The sequence below is a fragment of the Diadema setosum genome, chromosome 8, assembly GCF_964275005.1.
Source record: "Diadema setosum chromosome 8, eeDiaSeto1, whole genome shotgun sequence".
In the NCBI taxonomy this organism is placed as follows: domain Eukaryota; kingdom Metazoa; phylum Echinodermata; class Echinoidea; order Diadematoida; family Diadematidae; genus Diadema; species Diadema setosum.
In genome coordinates, this window is record NC_092692.1 from 10,729,024 (window position 1) to 10,747,371 (window position 18,348).

Sequence of the window (18,348 nt, forward strand, 5' to 3'; positions counted from 1 at the left end):
AATATGTCCGTGAGTCATACACGACGAGTTAACATGGTTGAAAAGCTCATTAGCTATACAGCCCATGAGTTCGACACTAGGCAAATAAAGCCCGTGAGTTCAACACCAGGAAAAAAGAAGAAGAAGAAGAAAAAAAGGCAACTAGGCGCATAAGGTCCACGAGACCGACAGGATGGACAGCGCTATGTCAAATACAAGTGTGTATCTATGCAGGGTGTTGCATAAATGCCACAAAAGGGGAAAAGGAAAATCAGAAGAACCATGTACGGCTTCAAGTTTAGGTCTTTCCATAATGACATCGTGCTGATTTTAATAGGCTTACCATTTCTAGCTAGAAGATGTATTTACAGGATGTAAGATTTGACTTTTTATTTTTTCATCGCTCCACTATAGTCCGGCCTTAATACTAGATACTTATTGTTGTTGTTGTTATTGTTGTTGTTGTTGTTGTGTGTGTGTGTGTGTGTGTGTGTTTCAGATTTACCTCCTTTTTTTTTTTTTTTTGGTCCGAAGTCGGTAGGTTTTCATACACGATTGAAACCACCCCTACATTTGTACGATGTTTCTTCAATGTTACACCGTGACTGTATAAACTACTTTGCTGTATAAACGTCTCTGGTTTTTCTTCGAATCAATGTCATATTGCATAACGTTGGGTCTGAGTTCAACTGATATCTTTATGCAGTGGCGTACCGTCGGTCAAGACATTGGGCGGGGGGGGGGGGGCACCTCGTGGAAAAGTAATTTTGAGGGTGTGTCATGCTTGTGCGTGCGTTCGTGTGTATGTGTGTGTGCGCGTGTGAGAATACTGCGCGTCTACGTTGAAGCCCTTCCAGCAGACATCTCACAGAATCGTGCATTTGTTACTCTCCTTGTTCTTCATGACAACGTCGCCGACCACCAGGCACTGTTGCAGAGCCCGCAGAACGCAGATGTGTTTGTCGTGGTCGTATTCGTGCGACTCGACGGTGTAGTTCTCAAGCTGAAACACAAAGTTGATGCCTATCTGCTGTAGCCCGACGCAGAAAGACGACACTACATTCCTACTTTGTGGATTACGGATGTTTGTGATGATCACGATTGGGGGCTCTCCTGATAAATGTAAAATGGGACAAAATGAAGAGAATAAAATCGTACAATTTGGTAGAACTGCGTAATATACTAATATGCCCTTGTCTTTTCATGTAGTCAGTAGGCCTATATTCCGTATGTCATAATCCTAATTCAATTACTTGTAAATGAGGTACACTGCTCTTGTACAAAGATCTCGAGCACTGGTTTCAGACCCTCTGCTAAAATAATTTTCAATATTAGATTATAACATTAGAAATTCCCATTACTCTTTCCTATGGCTGAATCTTTACAGCGGAAATTAAAAGTTCAGCTGAAATGTATGCTTTTGATTGATCAAGACTTTTCACTCCAACCTGTCGTTCATTATCAATGATATCTATTTCTAACTATACTAGAATCTATATGGATGACAATATTTGGATCCGTCCTCTATCTCATTTTTCTGCGTGCATAAATTGTGAATGTATTAAATAGTTTCTCCCCTTTTCGTAAAAACATTCTGAAATCAAGATATTTCATAGATAATGACATCTGGACACTGTTGTTATACGTAATGTCACTGCAAGTGTAAGCGCAATGATGACGTCGTAACCTCCCTAGCGGTCTTAGGCATACTGAAGTCTGAAATTGAAAGGAAATAAATTGACAAAAATTATCATGTAATTGAAGACAGTCTTTATCATCACACATACCCGTCATATTTCTAATGGTATCCACAAGTTCTTCTAGATCTTGCGGCTGCATAATCAGACTTCTTGCGCTGTAAGAGAAAACAAAATAGATATGAATGAATTTGTCTGCAATGTGAAAATGTATTCGATTATACTAATTTCCAAACGTTTTGATTTAACGCAATGGTCTAGTGATTTTGGATGGATGCAGAAAATAACCTGTGTGTTAGTAGTATGTGTGTGAGTGGTCTCCTTTTTTCTATGTTTAGTGTCGCAATTCTCAGCTACTGGTACCACCGGAAATCATTGGAAGGTATGAAAGCTGAGGGAATGGAAATGGGTTCTTTGATTTAACTTTATCAAAGTGGTATTGAATAGATGGTTTGCGATCGTGTTTCTTGAGAAAGGAAATTGCACAGAAAAAGAAAAATTCAAGAGCTAGTTTGGCTGTAACGTATATATTGGTATTGCACAGAGATTAATGGAAAAATAATAATATGCTTGCTTGAGCTGCCGGCCAGACTACGGGCATTTTTTTTTTTTGAAAGTGACTTCCGCATTCTGTTTTGACGAACATTATGGACATTTTATGGGAGAGCATCGAATCAAAATGCATAGAGCCGTGTCAGCTACAAAGGTTCAGAATTTCACTTCATTTCATAAAATATCTATGACGTTTTCACACATATTACATTCATAACATATACATCTACAGACCAGTGAATAATAACCAAAAACTGATATTCAGTGTATAAAAACTATTATATTCATATTATTTGTTATTATAATCAGTTGAGAGAATTTTATATTCATATGGGGAAATGATGAAATGCGAGGGAACCTACATAAAAGCAGATGCTTGTGGGGTAGGTCCCCTGAAAAGCATTCGAAAACATCCAGTAACACGCACACACACACACACACACACACACACACAGACACAGTATGCATGTAAGAATTCCTGGACATTCCTGGACATACACAGCCACGCACACGGCAAAGAGAAAATGATAAGAAGTAACCACAATATCATAATATTTATGTCAGGACATCATTAAGTTAAAGGGATATTCCAGACGATTTTCATGATTTCACATCGTTTAGTAAATAAATCGACAACTCTATGTATAGATTTGTGGAATTTATTGTGGTTCTAGAGCTGAAAAATAATTCTTTGAAAAACCTTAAATTACACTGAACAAGGATGATGACATAGAAGGTTCACATATTTCAGAAATGTAGCAGTGTAATTCCATTACAATACCGCTTGCTTGCGAGTTCACCTGTGTAAAATCTATGTATACCTTCTTCTTTTGTTCTGCTTCCTTGAGCCCCAATTCATGCATTCTTATGGTGAGTCTGCCATGTCATCATCCGTGTTCATTGCAGTTTGTTCTAAATTTTGAAAATATTCTTATTCTTCATCCCAATTATCACAAATTCTGAAACCCTGTCCTCAGCATAACTAATGCATAATTGTTCAAATGTAAAAATCTGAAAATCATCCAGAGGTCTCCTTTAAAAGTGCCATGCAAGTGTGGGAGAAAAGAAAAATATCATTAAAGAACAGGAAATTGCAGATGAGACCATGTGAACTGTTGTGACGGGCAGTCTAAATCAATCTGACACAATCGAAAGCAGTTACTGATTTACTGTGTATGTTATCACCAGAGTGTATTACTGTTTAAATTTTTTGGTTAAGCTTTTAAATGTTTACAATTTCGGAGATCGTTGTCATTACGTATTTGGAGAATTGCAAAATTTTGGGTCATCATAAATGAAGGTATTCTGCAATATTCGTAACTCTAGTTCCTTGTATATGATACAAATCACTCCGTTCAGTTGAATGTTCCTGTATTTCTTTTTTCTAATAAAAACTCCAAAACTTCAGAAAGTTCGTGTTTCAAATTATTCAGTTTATATATAAAAAACTTCTAAATCAAACCGCATAAAGACTCCAAAATTTCAGGCAGTTCCCAACGATTAACGTTAAACATCAATATTTCCTAAAATTCATTAAATAAAAAAAAAAATCATCTTTTTGAACAACACTATGCGGACGTAAATCACAATAATGAATTATAGCTGAATATAACACTTATGATATTCTAATAAAAAAAAAAAAGATTCAGCATGTACATTTAACAGCTTATTTTTTGAAAAGGGTTTAAAGGGTTTTTAAAGAAAAAAATGCTCTTCCTTCACGAATATTTGTTTCAAGTATCTTACAAAACGATGAGAATAGTAATCATTAGCAAAAGCTTTAAACCTCATTTTTTCCCCACAATCTCCAATCTCTGTGCACTCATAACAGAGTACGGTCTGTCATTCAGGTTGTCATATATCTCCGCTAAATCTGGATGTAGTCTTCAACCACTTGGTAGTAGAAAACACATTTTGTATCGCAATGCAAAGCCTCAATTCCGGCCGGAGCATTTGAATCCTAAAATAAACTAAAACATATTAAAAACTGAAGACATCTGTACGAAATTTGCATTTCACTGTTTTCCCAGGTGAGTTTTTATCCTTGTCGAGTATAGTCTATGTCAAAAAACAAAAAACAAAAAACAAAAACCAACAAATTCGATAAGGTATAGCTAAGTTAATCATAGTAGTGTAAGGACATGTAAGTGATGACAGGCATTCATCAGTGTTGACAGCGACTTGATGTAAAATAGTTTGTCCTCTATATAGGTTCTTCATGAACTGCCCCCTTCAAAAGGAAACAAACAAACCTTACAGAAACAATGATCCGGCTCACAATTAAGAATTTGTATTAAAAAAATCTTAGCCTGTTCTTAACCTTCAATGAAAATTTTGTGAACATCCATTAACAACTTATTGCATTAAATTGCTCTCAAACGGACGCACACATACACACACCAACCCCCCCCCAAAAAAAAAAAAAAAAAAACAAAAAAAAACAAAAAAACAAAAAACCCCCCCCAAAAAAAACAGATAGACACACTCTTCTAAAGGTACAGTCTCATACATTGTCAAATACCCTCTAAAGGTAAAGGTGATCCTCCGAACTGGAAAAAAAAAACAAAAACAAACAAAACCTGTCGTCACGTATACTTTTAAGTTTAAATGTAGCAAACAATTATAGATGTAAAATCATAAATCATTAAAACAAAATATTATTGCAATGTGTACAGATATTTACCTAACGACCAGAAGACAGGTGTGGATTTCGCAGTCCTGAGACGAGCTAAAAGTTCTCCTCAGTCCCGACACCAACCTCTTAATGAAGTTACTGTCCCATTCCACCTCATGTTTGTCGCCGTACAAACCGGCTGTGGAAAGGAACATCACAATTTTCAATACAATACAATACAATGCAATACAATACAATACATTAATTACATTGATATAGGGCTCTTACAAACTATGATTTTTTCACAGCGTTTCACATCACAGTATCTACAATATCACAGCTTTTTGTGTACTTTGTAAAGACTGAAATCAATATTAGGGGGCGGGGTGGGGGTGCTTTTTTTTGTTTTGTTTTTTTGTTTTTTTGTTACAGCTCGTTATTCCGAAGGTTCGTTATTGCGAAGGCTTTTCAGTCCGAAGATTCGTTATTCCGAAGGTTCGTTTTTCCGAATTTCATTTTCGGATGAACAAATCTTCGGAATAACGAACCTTCGGAATAACGCCACAAAATGTTCGGATTAACGAACCCTTTTTCATTTTTCGGATTTACGAACCTCTAGGTATAGGGAATTTGTGTGTTTCGGATTAACGAACCTTCGGAATAGCGAACCTTCGGAATAACGAACAACACCTTTTTTTGTGTGTGTTTTTTGTAATCACTGTACGCAATGACATCATACAGTAAGCGGATGCCCATATCTTGCCACAGACTGCGAACACTGTTGAGCTGTCAAACACCAAGCAGCTCTTCCTCGAGTCTTACTACTACCCACCAAACGAGCTTTAGGGGGTTTGAAAGCTCTCTTTCTTCCTTGAACTGGAAGCTGCAGAGTCATCCTCATTGCTGGGGACTTCAGTCACCCTGACATTAACTGGGAAAGCCAGACCACAAACAATCCCAGCTCCTCCACAACACACCAAAAATAATAATAATAAAAGAATCTTAAACTCCTTATTCCAATCGGTATTTGATGCTACCCGCCTTCATCTGGTCAAATTCTTGACTTAATTTGCACATCAAAACCTATTTTTGAACAATGCAGAGGTAATATCTGGAATTTCCGATCACCATCTACTGACATAAACCACCAACCAGAGTTTCAACCCACAATCGTAGTCTGAAGGGAAAATTCACCAGTTTTATAACGCTGATGTCGATCAAATTCAGGAAGCTACAAGAGCTATGTCAGCTGGTTTCTTTCTCCCAGATTCTGGAAAGCGTTCTATTGAGCCTAACTGGATGATCTCAAATATCCTAAACAGGTTTTTAATTGAACTTATTCCATCAAAGATGAGCAAAGGAAAGAGGCATCTTCCATGGATTAATCAAGACATCAAACAGAAGATGAGAAAACGTGACAGACTGTTCAAGAAAGCTTTTTGGCAAGGTACTAATGCTGCATGGAAGACTTAAGAATAGCTTTTTAATCAAGTAACCAAAATTGTCTATGATGCCCATGACAATTATATCCATGTACATCAACATTGGAGAAAGTTGAAAGACAATCCCAAAGTTTTCGGGTCTTACATCAGAAGGTCCCGCACTGCATATATTGGAACTCCACCCCTGTCATGCCTACTGCACTGTAGATAAGGTAAGAGAAACGAACAACTTCTTCCATACCACATGCACCAGTCGAAAAACAGTTGAAGCAACCAAGTCCTTCCAAAAGCAGATAAAATACCCGATGAAATTAAATCCAAGTTACATGCTCCACGAAATTGCTCATTTTGCTGTCCTTCAAGTTTCAAGAGAGTTATAACAATTGCACAAGATACTATCTCAATGGAAAAGCTAGGCCCTGTCTCTCAAATTCACAAGTCAGGTGAAACGAGAGACCCTTCCAACTATACTGACCCTTCTCCCTCACCTGCATTGCCTGCAATATTATGGAGCATATAATCCTCATTTATGTCTGCAAACATCATCATTCTGTCATCAGCCAAGATTCTCATTGAATCCCAGCATGGCTCTCGTCAGGATCAGCCACCACATAACTATAAGTCATCTGCAGTACGTAACTGGTCTTCCATCCTTTAGAAAAGCAGCCAAGAGGATACCAGCGTCTTAACCCGTTGAGGACGGGCTGATTGTTCTACAACACGTATTTCGCATAATATTATCCATACACTATGTTGGCCGAGTAAACTGTCACATCTTTTAATCAATACTTAAACAAGTACAAAAATCAGCGGCTCGTTCACTGTGACTTCTGAAGAACAACATTCTTGTCAACCCTGATTTGGGCCCTTGGATAGGACAGCCTCCATACAGGCCATACTCGTTGGCTCCTCTCTCAATCAGTGGCGTATCTAGGGAAAACGGTGCCCGGGGCAAGCGCGAAAATTGCGCCCCTAATGTCTGAAAAAGGGTTTAACCCCAACCCCATCCACATGACATGCTTTTTCAAGCACTTAAAAGGGGTCTTTTGAGGGTGATTCAAATATAATAAATGGTGATAAATTTTGGCGAGCGAGCGTAGCGAGCTAGCCGAAAATGTTTGTATTTCAGCTTACAAAACATGGCATTATTGTCATTTTTTGCTTATTAAATCTTACAATTCTAATCAAGATATAGTGACGGCCTTATAGATAACGATTTACACCAACAAACTGAGGACTTGAAAAAAATAAATACTCTAAATTAGTACGAGCGAGTGAGCTAAAATTTGTATACTTCCGCGTCATCATTACGTTTTGTTCTTATCCTGTTTGATTTTTTTTTTGCGCCCCCGTATGTTTGAAACCGCTGGCGCCCTCTTTTGATCCAGTCGGCGATCGCTCCAGAACGAATGCACATTTTTGGTTTAAATTTTGTGAAGGCGCTCAGCCCGAAAGGGGGCACATAAGGGTGCTGTTCGTTATTTCGAAGGTCCGTTATTCAAGAGATTCGTTATTCCGAAGGTTTTTTAATCCGAAGCACACAAATTCCCTATATCTAGAGGTTCATTAATCCGAAAATGAAAAGGGTTCGTTAATCCGAACATTGTGGCGTTATTCAAGTTCAAGTTCAAGTTTAATACATATTTCCACTTTCTCAGTGATGGGATTACAAAATGATTGACAGTACAACAAGAATACAAAATATGTACAACCATATCTTTTGATTGGAGAAGAAAAAAAAAATAAAACAAATGTAAATGGTCATTATTATCTGAGGATATCACAAGTAAATGTCAGAAATATGATGGGGCCTACAAAAAAGCAATGATGCCAGACCAGACTGTACAGATTTTGCCGTGTTTACAAAAGAGTGCTATAACGGTAACATTAAATAACTTGGAGCTGCGGACACGGACAAAAGACTGGGAGTATAAAAAAAAAGTTGCTAAAAGCTTGGCAGAGTGTATCCACTAAGTAACAGCCGTTTTAATTTGCGTTTGAAGGTGAATAGGGATAAGGAAGAAGTAATATCTTGAGGGAGGTCATTCCAGTATCTGGGTCCAGTAAACATAATTGTTTTCTTTGCAAAAATAGTGCGAGTACGGGGAAGGTGATAGGCGTCGCTCTGACAAGTGGGGTAACAATGAATAGAGCGATTTCTTCTGACAACCAGTGGATAAAAACAGATGGTAATTCATTAGTTGTTAGTTTATGCATGAAAATTCCGAGATTATGATAAAATAGGTCCGGAATTTTCAGAATTTTGTTTTGATGAAAAAAACAACAACAGTTGGTATGAAAAAATATCCGGCGTGGTTTATGATTCTTATTGCACGCTTTTGAATACGAAGAAGGGAATCTAATAATGAATAACTTAATTGCATTTCCCCACGCCAAAATTCCATAATTAAAGTGTGGAGATATCAAAGAAGAAAATATGCTCTGCAAAATGTAAACAGAGAACAAATGTTTAAGCTTATTTAAAATTCCAATATTTCTGGACAAAATTCTACTTACAAAATTAATGAGTTTTCCAGGATAATTCTCGGTCAATTCAAAGCCTTAAAAATTTTGTGCTATCAACCTTCGTTAAACATAATACCATTTATTTTTATCTTATGTGGGACAACATTTAAAGAACTACTGAATACCATATAATGGGTTTTTTTTCTATATTCAGGGATAATTTATTCGCATAAATCCAAGATTGCGCAGACCTGAGCTCAGTATTCATCATGTCAATCAATGTATTAGGGTCTCGATGAGAACAAAACAAACTTGTGTCATCGGCAAAACAAATGAATGATAAGATTTGCGACGATTTTTGAAGATCGTTTATGAATAAGATAAATAAAAGTGGGCCCAAGAGGGAGCCCTGTGGGACTCCACATGAAATACTGCGAATCATAGCCGTTAATGTTAACAAATTGCTTTCTATCTGTTCAGTAACTCTTAAACCATTTTAGAGGTGTCCCGCGGATTCAATAATGACACAGTTTAGAAAATAAAATTTCGTGATTTTTCGTATCGAAAGCTTTAGAAAAACTCCAATTGTATGCTCAAAATTATCTATAGCATGAGCTACTTTGTCTATAAAAGCAAGCATGGGTTGTGTTGTAATATTTTCTGAAACCAAACTGAGAATATGATAAAATGTTATGATTTGAAAGAAATTTCAATAGTCGCGTGTAAACTAACCTTTCAGGAATTTTAGAGATTGAAGTCAATAAAGAATTGGTCGGTAATTATTCACGAAATCTTTCTGTTCCTTCTTAAGGATATAGGGACAACTTTTGCGAATTACATCTTATTGGGGACGTTACCATTAGATAAAGATTGATTAAGAATGTATATTAAATGAGAAATTATTTCATTTAAGAAAATTTGTAACTCCATCATATCCTGAACTTTTTTATTGTTCAAATTTTTGACGATATCTACAATTTCTTCTTCAACAATAGGTTCAAAAATATTGATTGAGGATTCTTATTACCTAGATATCTACAATATTCAGTTGATGATATCGGGATTTTACTGGCAAGACGTGGACCAAGACTTGCAAAATAATCATCAAAAGATTCCGCCATGATGACCGGGTCGTTAATCTAGCGGCCGTCCGCTGAAATATATTTAGGAGGATCGGTATTTGTGTTTGAGCGTCTCATCAATCACCTTCCACATACTCTTCACATCAGATCTACATTTAACAAACTGTCGCGAAAAATAATTTCACTTGGTAACACGTATTAAGGATATCAATACATTCCGATAACGAGTATAATACTCTTAATTTGTTTAAAGGGCATGGATCTTTGCGACATTTGTGAAAAAATAAATATTCTTGCGGTTAATGGACCTGAGAAGAGATTTTGTAACCCATGGTTGTCGTTGTACTCTTTTATGATTAGAATGGTGAGGCCTTTGGAGAGGAACACTAGAATCATAATTAGTAATCAAAATATTCATAACATTTTCAAAGGCTAAATCAATATCGCTTTGACTGTATACGGAGGACCAATCTTCCGAGCTTAATTTCTCCCTAATCTTTTTTTTTTTTAGGTTGGATTCAGACATTACACGAATACCAGGATTATGGGTGTGAAAAACGTTAGCAGTCATAAGATTGGACACAAGGGCAGAGATTGGAAAATGATCAGTGACGTCAGAAACTATTATGCCAGATGTGATTGTCAGAAAATGAGTCATTAAAAAAAAAATATCAATAAGAGTAGATATATACATCATCAGATATTCGAGTCGGTTTTCTTGTAAGGGGAATGAATGATTTCGACAACATAAGGTTAAGAAAATCGGGGTCATCCCACGAGACCGACACCCACCAGTAGTACGGTCCACGAGACCGACATCAAAAATAGGTCCATGAGTCATACAGCCAATGAGTTCCACACTAGGCACAAAAGGCTCACGAGACCGACACTAAACAAAGAAAGCCCACGAGACCGACACTACACAATTAAGGCTCACGAGACCGACAGTACGTAAAAGAGGCTCACGAGACCGACACTAGGCAAAGAAAGCCAACGAGACCGACACTAGGCAAAGAAAGCCCATGAGACCGACACTAGGCAAAGAAGGCTCACGAGACCGACAGGATGAGCAGCGCCATCTACATGTCAATTACGAATATGTACCTGTATAGGGTGTTCAATTAAGGGGAAAACTACATACTGGCGGGTGCAATGTCGTTACGCTGTGGAGCGAGAGATTAAATAACAGCACCATCTACATATCAACGACATTAAGTATGTATTGCTACACGTGTGGCTTTTTGGGGCAGTTCTGTCAGGCTACGGAAGCGACATTGTTACCATTTAAAAAAAATAGAATTGTCCTCTTCGTAGCCCCCCCCCCCCCCGAAAAAAAAAAGAATGAAAAAGTGATAGAGGACAAAAACGATGAATGGTTTACTTTTAGATGTCATCATGTTATATTAAGTAGGCTTTCCTAATTTCTACTTCGACGGTGAACAGGACCTAAGTTTTTTTTTCGCCCTTTTCTTTTTCGCTTCACCAGTTCAGTAGGCCTTATCAGATATCCTTTGTGCGTACTTTTACCCGCCTGCTTAGAGTTCAATTTGTAATTTTCTCTTTAACTTTTATGTATGAAATTCAAAGGATGAAAACTTTTTTTTTACCGCAGCAATTCATCTCGATTTCAGTAGCTTGTGTTTGTAAAATTATTCTTCTCAAAACAGTACATATTTCGTGAAATAGAAAAGTTACTTTCATGGATGCATCTTCTTTTTCCGATTTCTTAACGCTGCCTTAATTGACAATTACATTATTTTCTGTTATTTTTCATTATTTCAACACCCTTGGAGATGACTAGTCCCCCCTCCCATCTAAAGCAGGTGTGCAATAAAGCATTGACCATTTTGTGAATAATGTTCTTGTAGTGAACTTCATTTCATACCTGGGTATTTTTCTAGTTGGTTGATCTGAATGTTCACATCATTATTTTCATTATTTTCATTTCTAAGTAGGTATATACCGGTATGGGCTTTGCAGATAGGGAAACGAGGGTGTTTTTTCATTTTCGAAAATAATGTTGAAACATCTCGTGCACTTTTACTGAGTTTTGTTTATTTATTTTTTTAATAAACACTCACATACTCAAACACAATTGAAGATCTTGAACCGTTGGGGGGGGGGGGAGGGAGGGCAATTGACGGGGTAAAATCCTAGCAACTCTCCTTTTCCATCTCTTATACCTCCTTTATGCCATTATCTGGACACCCTATACAATTATTTGGTCTATAGGGGGCGCTGTTCATTCTGTCGGTCTCGAGGGCCTTCTTTCCCTAGTGTCGGTCTCGTGGTTACCTAGTGTCGGTCTTTAAAGTGTAGTGTCGGTCTCGTGGGCTTTCTTTGCTTAGTGTCGGTCTCAAAGTCGAACTCATGGGCTGTATAACTCGTGGGCTAATTTTACTTGATGTCGAACTCATGGGCTTAATTTACTCAGTGTCGAACTCTTGGGCTGTATGATTGGTGGGCTGTATGACTCGTGAGCTGTATGACTCGTGGGCTGTATGACTTGTGAGTTGTATGATTTGTGGGCTGTATGACTCGTGGGTGTCGGTCTCGTGAAGTGCACCCGAATACACTCTCAAAAATTCTCACATCACGCTGTATTTTTCCAAGAAGACACAGTCTAAATTCTGTGACACATAAAATCCGACTCCTCCACCTTTCTTCCATGTTCTATTATTTGTTATGAGTCTAAAGCCGTCTATTGTAAGCAGCGAAGAGGGTGATGTTTCCTTTAACTAAGTTTCACTAAGCCCGATGATATTATATTTGGATTTTGATGTGCTCACAAAAGAAAGAAATTGATCAAAGATTTTATTTAAGCTTCCGATAAATTGTGAAATAAATATAATGAAATAAATATAAATGAAAAATATTCCGAAGGTTCATTATTCCAAAGGTCCGTTAATCCTAAAATGAAATAGGATTCGCTATTTCGAAGGCTCGTTTATCCGAAAATGAAAAAGGGTTCGTTATTCCGAAGGTTCGTTGATTCGACAATGAAATAGGGTCCGTAACAAACCTACGGAATAACGAGCTTTGTATCATTTTCGGATCAACGAACCTTCGGAATAACGAACTGTAACCAGGAAAAAAAAAAATTGCATTAGTCAAGTCACTTTCTCACACACTATTTTTTGAATCATGCACACAATCAAATTCTTACCTTGCTTCAGCAGTTATCAATTGAATCATCATTGAGAGGATTGCCCGATTTTCCTCAAACTTCAATGATGTGTCCTATACTGATATTGAAGTGCTTATACTCAAAACACATACATTTCACACCGTTCTTGCTTTAAGTTTTGCTGGACCCTTCTTCATACTATAGCTGTTGTGCTGATGTAACGTGTTTGATCTGCCTTATAATTTTCTGCTCAATCTCTTTATTCCTCGTCATAAGGCCCTTATATTTGTTGAGATTCTATACTCGGGCAGCTATAAACATACAGCTGCCTCCATGAGAACATCCAAATTAAAGGGATGGTATACAGTATTGGTGGAGATGAGAATTGGGCTTATAGCTTTTTGCGAGATATCAAGAAAACGCTTATGAAATAGTACAGAGCATACCATTTTAAGAGGAATTCAAAGTTTATTTGATGAAAATCAGGTTTGGAATGACCGAAACATCCAAAAACATAGTAAAACAAAGCGATCGTAATAAAATGTGGGTCCCACACTTTATTGCAATCGCTCTGTTTTGGATATCTCAGCCATTTCAAAACCAATTTTCATCAAATAAACGTTGATTTCCTCATGGAATTACATGCTCTTTCATATTTCAGAAGAGGTTTCTCATTATCTCGCCAAAAAATGTTAGAAACCTGAAATTAGGTCTCAACCAAAACTATACGATCCCTTTAAAGTAAACATCAAGAATTGAAAGACAAGAATGATATTGTGTTCTGATAGGTATGATTAGTGTTGCTTCCCATTTTTATGTACTCAATCTCAATATTTCATTATACTGTTTTTATTAGTTCTCTCACAGGCAAGTTCTTTTTTACTAGTTCTCTCAGAGGCAAGTCGTACAATTACAAAGCGGCTCGCATTGTATTCTGATTCCATATACATGTATGATTGAATTCTATTCTGATCTGATAAGAAGAAAGTTACAGCATCAAAATTTCTCTGGCAAATGTACTAAAAGTTTACAGTAGGGGAAATGTCAATATTCTTGTGGATTTGAGCAAAGATTCGAAGAAGGCCTACATGTTTCCTCCTTATAATTCAAGTTGACTTTATAAGCAGAGTATAATCAAACAAAATAAGAATGATTAGTGAACTCGTACAAGTTGAATCAAATAATATTTTTTGACTGAAAATGTGTCATATGATAGTCTCACGATATCGCGAAACTATGTAAAATGTTGTATAGTTTGTATATTGCAAAACTGTACACTATAACTTTTGCCACGTGGAAGGCACCTACCAACTTGATTGCTCAGTTCGACCATGAAGTTGCCTCCGAGGTTTCGCATGCCTCGGTTGTCGACCAGGCTGATGTACTCCGAGATGTCATAGGAGTCGAGGGCCTTGGTTTTCGAGGCTTCCACAGCGAACCCTTCGGGGGCCTTGTTAACCCACCCATACTTCTTACCCAGGGTGGCGTATATCGCTGAGTTGATGAAAGCCGACTTGCCGACTCCTGGTGGACCAAACAGACCTATGCGAAGCCGTGGCGGAGGGTTTTGCGGCCTCTCCCTAGTTGACCGAGCGGTTGATCCTGGCTTGTATTCTTTTATGGCATCCAGCAAATGTCCAATTTCCCCATCCATCATGATTAATCAAGAAAGGCAGCTGCAGGGGAAAATATCGGATGAGAAACACCAATTTTCCAGCGACGTCGCGACGTAAGCCCCGAAAGATGAGAAATAAAAATAGTTTAAAAAAAAAGAAGACTTTTCAAGACACGAACCCGGCAATGCTCAAGTATTCAAAGAGAGATGAAATTTGTATTTTTCTTCAGAGAACGATACGGAGGTATTGGCTTTTGCATACCCAACGCGATCTGTTCTCATTAACCTGTTTCTATCTTTAGGTGCTGGGTTTTCCCACGAGAATTAATGCTATGCAATCGACCCTTGACACCAAAGGGTATTGTACAGAAGCGAACTGCGTACGCTTCTATACTCTTTGCTTGACAAAGACGCGTCCGTAGTCCAATACATGTAATTATACATCTCCGGTCCTTCAACCACATGTCTGTTTGATAATGAACGCGACGCAGTGTTTCATTTGATTTCATGTCATTTATTTCCGAATTCCAGATCTTTATTACAGTGTACACGAACAAAAAAAAAAAGGTAAGAACATAATAACATTCGGTGGTATATCACAAAATATTCGAAAAAATGGAATTCTACATTTTACATAGACACAGAGAACAAAATGGAATTCTTAAAAAGAATTTGAGGTGACAGGGCCATTCCTCTTTCTGCTTGGGCTCCGACTTGGCCTACATTTTCAAGACATTCATCGAGGAAATGAACTTTGATCATTTTGACAGCCTTTACAATGTCATAAAAGACGAGATAACGATGACACACAATTCCATCAAAAGATATTATGACAACATATACCCAAATAAAATACATGACGGTTTCTCCCCCGTGGATAGACACAGAATATCAGGTAAAAATTTGCATACTGTCGCATTTCCAAACACACCATAGAATGTCTGCATGGTACATATAGGAGTACAATATTGCTTTCATTTAAATGGCTTGCTTTATGTTGCCTATACTAGGTTCACACCACTTCCTGTTATGGTGATCCTCGATCTGGCCATGTTTTGTTATGTCTCTATCTTCAGTGCATCTTGTAAAGAGTTGCTGATTTTTCTTTCCCTTCAGTCGTGTAGCATGGTAAATGATGATGCCTGGTGAAGAGTGAAGAAAAATCATATCTGTGACAAAAGCTAAAAGCACTGCATTTTTAATTTTTCCTCGTAGCTTATTCTACTGTATCACAAATCAGCCCCTATTCGAGTTCACTTTTTTTTTTTCTGAGGCTAGGCCAACAGTTGCACTTAAACAATTTGGCAACTGACTTTCTTTTGCCCTTGAATTTGAAAATAAGGAACCAGTACAAGGGGATTTCACAACAATGATTTTCATCTAGGCTATACAGTATACAGTGCCGAAGGAGGTGCCATCTCCTTATTCGTTAATCGCGTGGGCTGTAGCCTGCAGCCGAACGCATCGGGGTCGCTGCATGGTGTGGTTAACGCTCGTCTGACGACGGTCATTCGGTTGCTTGTCACGATACCGACACCCACGAGTCATACAGCCCAGCGAGTCATATACAGCTCACGAGTCATACAGCCCATTGCTTTGACACTTGATAAGCTAAACGAGTCCCACGAGACTAACACATTAAGCCCCGTCACATGCCCGTGTTGTATCTGTCGAACTCGTGGGCTGTTTGTTGTTGTTGTTGTTGTTGTTGTTGTTGTTGTTGTTGTTGTTGTTGTTGTTTTTGTTTTACCTAGTGGCGAACTAATGGACTTTATTTGCCTAGTGTCGAACTCATGGGCCCGAATTTACGAAGGTCGACGAAATGATCATCTCGTACGAAATGACTGATTTCGTAAGGAAATCATGGTTTCAATATTGTACCACCTTCGTGAATTCGGGCCTATGGACTGTAAGACTCGTGAGCGGTAAGACCCATGGACCTGTTTTCAATGTCGAACTCGTGGGTTATATGACTCGTGGGTGTCGGTCTAGTGAGATGATCCCGGTCATTCTTTTGCCTTTAGATCATGACGGCCTCCCCCTCGACCTCTCCTTTAATAGTTGACCGAAAGGCCGATCCTGTCTTGTAACTATCTATGACATTCTGAAAAGGGCCAAAAATTTTACCATCCATCATGATTAATAAACACAGGCAGATACAAGGCAAAAGATCGGTTAAGGCCAACTTTCCAACAGCGCAAGTTCTAAAAGATTCAAAATAATCGAAAGAAAACTTAGCAAGACATGAACCAATAATGTTCAAATTAGGCATATGGACTGTTTTCCTCCGATCACTTCGGAGAACATCGGAGGTATTGGACCTGCTTCTATCTTTAGGCGCTGGGTTTTCCCACAAGAATTAATGCTATGCAATCGGCCCTTGACACCAAAAGGTATAGAAGCGAACTGCGTACGCTTCTATACCCTTTGCTTGACGCAGACGCGTCCGTAGTCCAATACATGTAATTATAAATCGTTCCGGTCCTTCAACCACTTGTCTGTTTGGTAATGAACGTGACGTCAGTGTTTCGTTTCATTTCATTTACTCCCAAATTCCAGATCCTTATTCCAATGTACAAGAACAACAAAGGGAAAAACATAATGTGACAGCTATTAGTAAGATTTTAACAGCTAGTGTCTAGTGATGAGGTATTATTTTCCCCTACTTCGTGCCACATAACACTATGAATGTTACTCCACACATACCTCTATCATGACGCTATACTACCAAGTACACAACTATGTACAGTTTATCTATTTTTTCTGGTGTGTCTTGTGTACATGAAGTCTCACCATTCCCTGTTTACAGGGAAGGGCAGGACGTTTCATGGGTCTTTGTTGGTTGTAATTCTTACCTTCTCCTATTCATTGCAAGCCAGGCCGGAAATTTATGTGCGTGAACTTGCCTATGAAACGAAAGATGCGTCATGAATGAGATGGTAAGCGTTAGCGTGGGTCGTGAGGAATTACATTCGCCCCCTTAATGTAGGACGCTGCCGTGAGGAGAGGTTCGTATAGCAGCTGCTCGTGACTTCTTTGACACACGTGTATACTCTGGTAGGAGTTTGACACATCTTGTGCTTTAGGCATACGTATACCATGCTCACCTTATATAGGTAATTCTTAAGTTAATTAAAGACATTCCTAAAATATGAAATGAAAAGTTAATGTCTAAATTGAAGTTCATGAGAGCTTTGGAAGAGTTTCACAAGTTATGATACGTCTCTGTTTCTATAAGGAATGTGCAATCATGACCATGTATAACTGACTGTAATTCAACGGCATGATTTACCGACTTTTTGTTTGATGTGTAATGCAAGTGCTCAATGTAAAATTGTGAGATCTGACAAGCTGGTGCTATTGATTAAGCCGGTGTTAAGTGATATTTTACCCATCAAAGCCCATGTTGAATATTTTCATAGGGGCCTATAATTATGTCCCATTCTGTCTTAGACCAGTAAATGATTTACCATCAAATCTTCGAGGGTGATTATAATTGCACATTGGGTAAATGTATTCCTGACAACACTGTGCTGATTAACGACCAATTTCCTATATAGTTTGCATCATTTAGAGTGTGTTTCGGATGATAGTTTAACTTGTGCAGAGCTTATGACTATGCATCAATTGTTGTCAATTCATTCCCCTATGTTGAGACCAATGCATACCCTCATCGTCAATGTTTACTTAAGCCCAGCCACTTTTATGTTGAAGATTAATACTGCCCTACTTTGGCAAAAGGAAGCAAGTGACAAGAGTGACATTTCTCGTAAA

At 38.0% G+C, this 18,348-nt stretch overlaps 1 protein-coding gene across 1 annotated transcript; it reads right to left on the minus strand.

Annotated features, from left to right (window-relative positions):
* Positions 1–844: 844 nt before the first annotated feature.
* Positions 845–14,613, minus strand: LOC140231809 (uncharacterized). Its single transcript, XM_072311962.1, has 4 exons — positions 14,268–14,613; positions 4,912–5,041; positions 1,767–1,834; positions 845–1,092 (listed from the first exon to the last, which is right to left on the minus strand). The coding sequence occupies exons 1-4, from the start codon at positions 14,611–14,613 to the stop codon at positions 845–847; spliced, it is 792 nt and encodes a 263-aa protein (XP_072168063.1).
* Between the last annotated feature and the right edge of the window lie 3,735 nt (positions 14,614–18,348).

Excerpts from the sequence above, each read along its gene's own strand:
- LOC140231809 (XM_072311962.1), bottom strand. The coding sequence starts at position 14,613 with ATGGATGGGGAAATTGGACATTTGCTGGATGCCATAAAAGAATACAAG. Across the intron at positions 1,835-4,911 it reads ACCTGTCTTCTGGTCGTTAG|CGCAAGAAGTCTGATTATGC; the intron begins GTAAATATCTGT and ends TTTCTCTTACAG. Across the intron at positions 1,093-1,766 it reads TACCATTAGAAATATGACGG|GAGAGCCCCCAATCGTGATC; the intron begins GTATGTGTGATG and ends TACATTTATCAG.